The sequence below is a fragment of the Teleopsis dalmanni genome, chromosome 2, assembly GCF_002237135.1.
Source record: "Teleopsis dalmanni isolate 2A chromosome 2, ASM223713v2, whole genome shotgun sequence".
Taxonomy (NCBI): domain Eukaryota; kingdom Metazoa; phylum Arthropoda; class Insecta; order Diptera; family Diopsidae; genus Teleopsis; species Teleopsis dalmanni.
Window position 1 is genome coordinate 81,444,948 of NC_051847.1, and position 8,303 is coordinate 81,453,250.

The following is an 8,303-nucleotide window of genomic DNA, read 5'->3' on the forward strand; positions in this document are numbered from 1 at the left end:
CGACGGATACCTATGTACATCGTGAAGTTATCATAAGGAAAAAAGAGAATTTGATAATTTCCAATCATCGAGTTATTTACATTACCAAAAATGACTTGTTTGGGCACTGGGTGGTAAGCACAATATCTGATATGGTGTAATATTTACACTAATTAAACTTTATAATTTTTCTTATTCAGGTTAACTGGCAGCATTTATGGCCCGAAATTGAAAAAATCACAGCCTCAGATCGAGGGGTAGAATTAGTAATGAAGAGAGATAACAAAAAAGTAATGGGCATCTTTGGGAGGAGTGATAAACAAAACAGACTTCTTATAAAGATCCCACCAAATCGACGAGAGAAATTGGTTGAAATTATGGAATCTCAGCGCTTAGAAGATATTTAGTTCTTTGAAATGTTATCGACATCCAGAGGAATAAGCGCACATTATGCAAACAGGATCATCGTTTTTACGAACTGAATTTGTATCAAATGCATCGATATTGTTTATCATAATCACTAGTTTAACATTTTAGGTTAGAAACAAATTAAATAAAGTAATTAATGAAATGGAATCAGTAACAGAAACGAAATGCAAATAATTCTGTATTGTTTATTTTATATAATATTTTAATAATATATATATATTAAAGTTTTTAATTAAAAGTTTTGCAAATTTTTTTTTTCACATATTTATTTATATTATTTCTTTTACTACGTCGATATTTTTATAAAAGGCAATAAATCTGAACTAAAATAATCTCCTTTATAATAAAAAAATCACTTAAATATTGTTGATTGGAGAATTTATGAATATTAAAAGATTTGTAACCAATATATAAAATAAATATATACAATAAAATTAGTACAATAAAGCATGCAACAAAATATAAATTTATGTCTTTTTACATAATCTACAAATAAATTGACAGTTTTTTAAATAAAAATAAAGTACTAATTTTTTATATATGTATATGTAACACTATATTTATATATTGTTTAATTTGACTACAATAAATGTAGCCGAACAGGCACAGCAGTGGCCGCAGCAAGTCGCAGCAGCATCTTCGTTCGCTTGATTTAACTAACATGGAATGAACTTCGAACCTTAGGATAAAAATACTTTTAGTGGCGAAGAAGTGTTGATGCTCTGTGCTCTAAAAACAAGTAATCAGAATGGATGCATATTTCTTTTCAAGTTTTAATTTCGTCTTTAAGATTAAAAGGTTAAGGTTATCTCTTTACAACGATTTTAGTACATCATTGTAAAGAGATATTTTATATTACATTATCAAAATGTATAGAAAATATTAGTTAAAAATAAGGCTTAAGAGCTTATCTACCTACAATAATGTCAATATAATTTGTGATTCTAGAAATTAACATAAATGAGACACTTATTCAGATTTCATTCAAACTTTAATTTTAATGTATTGTTTGGATTTTGTTATTGAGTTTGAAAGAAAGAAAATAAAATTTCAAACAAAACGACGTTCAGCGTTTGTTAAACAATTTACATTGTAAAATGGTAAACCTTAAACTAAACTGATACCTTATATGACAGTTTGTTTTATATGCGAGTTTAAGTTTTTATAAATTCGCTTTAATCATAATATGAAAAAAATCTTACCTAGACAGCATAATAAATAAAAATGTGATTTATATATATTTTAATTTTTTATTCTTATTAAATATTGTATTTAAACTTTCTTCATAAAACTATTTGGTGGTGATGACACAGCCATAATTGGCTCATAATTATTGCAATCACTATCGCAAAAGGCACTTAAAGAAGAAACCGCATTGTTAGCCAATGTTTCGACACTAAACATAGCAAGATGACCACTGGCCTCAAACTGATTTATTATCATATTGACTTTACTTTTGTTGTTACTACTACTGCTACTGCTACTGCATTTGAGTATCGGAGTATCACTAGAACCATCATAATTATCACACACCTCGACACTATTTAATAAATTCTCCTTCTCGCTTTGTTTGGTCTTCGGCGGTGAAGAAATCGTCATGGAGCGTGTGGAAGAAGTCGTTTTATTTAAACGATTCAGAAACCAATTTTTAGCAGATTTCTCATTGCTTTCATTCTTTTTTTGTATACTTCCATTGGGAGTAATTGATTTACGTTGTTTCTTTTGCTCTTTTAATGATTGAGGAGGTGTTGTTAATGCTATGGACTCCGAATCATTAGAACTACAAGAATATGTCTTCTTTATGGGCGTTTTTTTTAGACGTTCAATACTTTGTCCAGCAGAAAGTTGACTAGAAAGTTTATTGTGTACATCTTTAATTACTGCTTGGAAATCAGTTTTCTCTACACTTCTCGAAGCTATTGCACTCAGTGTAGATTGATTTTTATTCATGGGATTAAGCATTAAGGTTTCAAAAGTGTCGGAATCATGTAATGCATTTTCAACTTGATCGGTTGAATTTTTCAATGGCTGTGGTGGGCACTTTGGTATGTCATATTCATATTTTTGTTCTATATCAATGGAATTATTATTTTTTGTTGGTAAGTCAGGAGGTTGATCAGCAATTTCCTTGTTAATAGTTTGTGTGGTTTTAGTAATCAAAAGATCTGTTGGTTCGAGAAATTGATACAGAGGTGATGGTTCTTCGTAAATGCTGTCTGAACTGCCAAAGTTTGAAGTTGTGCCATTAATTTTCCCATGGCAGCCATTATACGTCAATCTCTTAAACAAAGGAGGTGTAGGGAGCTTGCGATTATTTTTTGCAACAGAACTTTTGTCACATCGTATGGCAGCTTCAATGGCATGTATCCATTCTTTGGCATCAACTTCATTATTCGCTTGAAACACGAATTTTATGTTAGGATCGGCAGTTGTTATTTGAAAGCAAATATCACGCTTTTTGCCTTCTCCCGAATGTTCAATTTCTATGCCATTACTTTTTAAATACAATGTGTGAGTGGGACAAGACGAAACAGGACCATCAGCGTAACATAGTAACCAATCATTTAGAATGCCACAATAATACTTTTTGCTTTGATCAAAAAATAAACGTTTTTCTATGCGATTTAGCTGTCCATATTTAGATGATTGTTGTATCGTCAAATGACCTGCTGGTAAGTCTATATAAGGACAGTCTGCAGAATTTATTAAGTCTATATCAGGAGTAATAGCTTTCTCGGTTTCATCCGAATCTACCTGAGCAAGACACACGTCATAGACCTGTTGAACGTCTTCAATGAACTTCTCGCTACTATTACTTTTTACAATATCTAATTTTTTATGTTGTAAAATTTTTTCATTTTTTTCACTATTAAGTGAAGTAGCACTACGGTGTAAAATATTACCAATCGGTCCTTCAGTCATACTAATGGAGCAGCGAAATGTTTTATCGCTGTATGCAGAATTCATCATATCACCAAGGTATTCTTTGGACTCGTTCACTAAAATAAAATTTAAAAATTAAATAAAGTAAAATGAATATATTGTATGTATTATACTTTTCTTGTTTGCAGCTGTCATGTCCAAATACGAAACATCTTCATGGAATACATTGGTCTTAGGTCTGTCATCAATAGCAACCTTTAAAGTATCTTTTTGGATATGATCGCTTTGTTTTTGGTTGACAACTGAATATTGCTTCAATAGGGTTTCACAACGCTTCAGTAGTTTAAATGTTTCCTTTGCTGCTGTTACGTGGAATATATTAGATGTATTCTCATATTCAGATGTTTCAAGAGACGCTCGAAAGTGATCACGTACATCTTTAAATTAAAAAAATAATATTATTTATATAAAATTTACTTATTAATTTAATAATTAATTAATTATATTACTTATCTCATAAAAAAATTATTCATAAATAATCAAATATAAGAAATAATTTCAAGATCTTAAAAAAAAATAAAAATTATTTATGAACAATTATATATAAGAAATAATTTCAATATCTTAAAAGAAAAAAGGTAAAAATTATTTATGAACAATTATATATACAAAACAGTTTCAAGACCACTGGTGATGGGTGTTTGGGAATATTTAAAACATCCAAAAATTCATATAAATTAAAAACAATAAAAATTTTTGTTATTGCAATTTCACTACTGTTCGATAAAAGCCTCTATGTTGAAGACAATAGTTTATATTAAGAATTTGGTTTCTTTGTCATTAAAAGGACGTTAAAAATGAATTTAATAATTAATTATATAAAGTTTATTTTTTATATAATAAAAGTTATTATATAAAAACATAAATTTAAAACCACGCCCTAAAGCCCACAAAATTTAAAACATAATTAATAAATCTAATGAAATATAAGTAGAAGAAGGTGAAAATATCTATATATTATCTCTAAAAAGTGAACATGGGTAAAATAATGTTTATATGTTAGGTGTGTTATATCTGCTTTCTAAATAATTTTTAATTATATTCGTAATGAAAATTTTGTAAAATTTATTTAATAAATAATTTTTAAATGAACATAATGAGGCGTTTGAAAAAAATTATATAAATGTGAAATAATAGATCAGTTCCAGCATAGTTTAAATTAATACTTTCCTCTGTTAATTGTTTTTTATGACATGTCTATGATGCATATATGAGAACTTCGTATGTGGAAGCCACTTGTTTAAAATTGTCTTATAATTTCCTAACAACTCGCATTACCCGCTAATTTCGATTGCGTCTTTTCATTTAAATGTAGTGTTTTGTACTTTAAAAATTCATATTAAAATTAATGGCATAAAAAACTGTTATTTTGCAGCAATTACAGTAAAAGTGACCTCATAAAGCAAAAGTCAATTATGTATTCAGCAACAACAATGAGAAAGAACATGAAGTGTAATTATTAAAGACATTTTCTCCATACAAACTAAAAAGAAGAAAAATACCAAGAAGAAAAATACTTTTGTTTACACTCAAAGAAAAATATATGTTGACATGCTAAAAGCATGAAATAATTATATGTAATTGAAAGTTTATTCGAACTGTAATGCAGGGTTATCCATATTATGATTCGAAAAGCAAATGTGTACAAAACATTGCGATTTATCACACTTATTTAAGCATCTATTTATTTGTAACTCTCTCTCATTCGCTCTGTGTGTCTGTTTCTTTCTCTCTCTCTGTTTTTCTCTCTCTCTCTGTTTTTCTCTCTCTCTCTGTTTTTCTCTCTCTCTCTGTTTTTCTCTCTCTCTCTGTTTTTACCTCTCTCTCTGTTTCTCTCTCTCTCTTTTCAGCTGCAAAGTTTATAACATATGAGTGATGTTTGTAAATTCAAAATTCTGGTTCTAATTCAGAATTCTGATATCTAATTCACACTCTTGCTTTCATTTCTATATAATTATTATTTTAAAGCATTGACTTTTTTTAGTTACACCAAGTCCTATTTGTCTAAATCTTTTTAGTCGCCAGAAGTATTGCAATGAATTAGAAAGTGCTTCAGTTAGAACGTGTGGCTACTAAATCATCTTAGAGATCTTTCTTAATGCTTGTAGATTTCTTCTTGTACATAATTAGTATTCGTCAAAGATATATGAAGTGTCAAGAGTTTGAGAACTGTCTGCATTAACATAATACTTTATATAACCCTGTAAAAAGTCCAGACTTGACAAATTCAATAATTTTAGTAGTCACATCATAAAAGCATTAATTTACAAATATGAGTAATCTATCGCGCAAGAAAGCCAAAACAAGACGTAGTGTGTGATTAGAGGGACGGCCCTGTTGATACCACATATCTTCAATATACATATCTTCAATTTCAAGGCAAAAACTATTAGTAGTCATATTGCTTTAATAATCAATAATGAAGGTTGATGCTATAGGTTCGTCATTTTTAAAAAGTGCGGGTTTATCATACAGTGACTTTTTGTACATGCAATAGAATTTTGACAGTTACGTATTTGAGTAACTGCTCCAAGAGCTACAATTTTTTTTTAACCTCAGCGTTAGTGGTAAATTTTTACACTTTTTTTACACAATCAGCGGTTGTTGAACGATATACTATTTTTGGCGATAGTTCTATTTGATATATGTCTGTGAAATAGTGTTTCCAAATGTGAGCGATGAAGTGGGTAACATTTTTTTTAAAGGGGTTCTAATATACTATAATATAAACTAACTTATTGAAAAGTCACTATCAAGGCAATAAAGATAATTCAAATTTTAAAATCAAAAAAATTATTATTTTTTTTATGGTTTCACCTTTTCTTTCACAAAAATTTGAGGTTATACATATATTTTTAATCAGCAAAAACTATATTTTATCTGCTAACAGACTAACTAACTAGAAAGTTTTGTTTATATGGAAATTTATATTAATTTTTCAAGCGAAATGGATGTTAGTACCAGGCTATAATCTAAGAACTGACTTTCCAGTTAAACTATGTAAGAAAAAGCATTAATACACATTTTTTCTTTGAGTGTTATTTGTAGTGATGACTCATAGAAGAAACTTTGCATAATATGGACTTAAATTTTAGTTAACATAAGACTAGAAAATTTGAATGTTAATATGAGTAAGTAAGTAAGTAAATATGTAAGTACGTAAATAAGTAAGCAACTAAGTATGTACGTAAGTAAGCAAAGTAAGGCTTACTATAAACACAGCAGATAAAACCGCAAGATACATATAATCGTACATAAATCAGCCATAAAACCACTGACTTTTATCAAGTATGAAGTCTATAAGTATGTCGTGAAATCTTATATACTGTAACTACTAACTCAGACTAAAAAAAACTAATAAAACTGTTATAATTTTGTGTGTAATAACTTTTCCGCGATAACATGAAAACGAATTTTAAAGTTATAAATTATAAAAATTAACACAAGTCTTTCGCTACATGGTTTTGGAGGGATGAAAGTGGCTTTGATATTATTTTAGGTTAAAAGTTCTTTGGACAAAACAATAAATCAATTGCTAAAAGTTTTAAGTTTAAAAAGTTTTAAGAAAATATCATCAACTTCATTTTGCAAATGTAGAAGTAATTAAGCCGGACAATAAAAATGATTATGTCCTTATTTAGACTAAAACTTAATACTACATAGATCACTTCATAAATGGATGAATTAATAAATTAATAAATTTACTTCTCAACAAAGTTATAATTTACTTGCATTTACTTGCATATTTCATAACACACAACACAACAAAAACTAATGATAACAGTGATTTAATTTACTATTGTGCAAATTTTATATTTAATTACATTCATAATTATGCATAGACGCACCCATCCATCACACCAATGATAAAGACAATAATAACAGCAGCAGCTCCAGCAGTGAAAGGAAAGAAAATAATAAAAATGATTAACAAATTAAAATTTTTTAACCTAATTATTAATTTGTGTTCAGGGTGTACTAGTATTAATAAGAAGATAAATCCATTTTTCTAATATAATAACTTTTGTAATATCTAATTTGATTGCTCACCACTTCAATGAGTGCGACGGTAATTTCCACACTATTCCCTTTTATAACCGCGGCTTTTATAACCCTACTCAAAAAGTTTAATGGTAGTCTTACCTTAACTCAATCCCCTTCACCATCACCTTATCTCCCTAATATACGCTCGTGCTTTCAAGCTTAGTTGACATTAGCTCGCTAGATATTAAGCCTATCTGTTCAAATCTCTCTCCCCTGATAACTGGAATGAAGTTTCCTCAATGCTGTGGAAATCTTCTCCATTTATTCCTAAGAGATGGTTTTAGTAGGTGGTTTATAATTAACTTTTATTTATTTAGAATCTTATGAAAATTGCTAGAACTAAATCGAATTAATTCTTAATTACTTAATTTTTTTAAGCTTCAGTTCAACGTATGAAAAGTTCGATTTTTTTTAATCCCATTTTTAATGTCCGAATTAGTTAACATAAATAACAATATTGAGAATAAAGTTAATTTTTTTTGCCGAAAGCTATTTTTTTATGACGACAAAGAAGTTATTTTAAAAGTTGAAAGGATTCAAATGGTAATTAAATCATATACGGACTATAAATTAATAAAAAAGAAATTCGAATATTTCCGAAGACCACAAATGATGAGTACTTGACAATACTCGAAACACGGAGTGGTATGTATTTCTTAGATCAATCATTGAATAATTACGAAGATTATGAGAAATACCCAAATTAATCAGTGAGATGGGTGGGACTCTGCAGAAACCCCCCAGCCATCATAGAGTAAAAGTGCCCAGATGCACTAACTCGGAGAACGCTCAACATAAGTTAGTAGAATTTTGTGTCGAATTTTGTATATTCCTATAGATTATACTCCTTCCTATACTTCTATACTCCTATCAATGACTAGGTTTATAAATGAACTTTTTTAAACTAT

General features: G+C 28.7%; 1 protein-coding gene across 1 annotated transcript in view; it reads right to left on the reverse strand.

Annotated features, from left to right (window-relative positions):
* Nucleotides 1-1,659: 1,659 nt before the first annotated feature.
* The window catches only part of LOC119674920, a 32,313-nt gene continuing 25,669 nt past the window's right edge, over nucleotides 1,660-8,303 (reverse strand). Inside the window, exons 2-3 of the mRNA XM_038086078.1 lie at nucleotides 3,465-3,728; nucleotides 1,660-3,407 (exon numbers count right to left, since the gene is read on the reverse strand). Of these exons, the coding sequence (XP_037942006.1) occupies nucleotides 1,681-3,407; nucleotides 3,465-3,728 (1,991 nt within the window). The 3' untranslated portion in view covers nucleotides 1,660-1,680. The remainder of the gene's footprint in view (nucleotides 3,408-3,464; nucleotides 3,729-8,303) is intronic.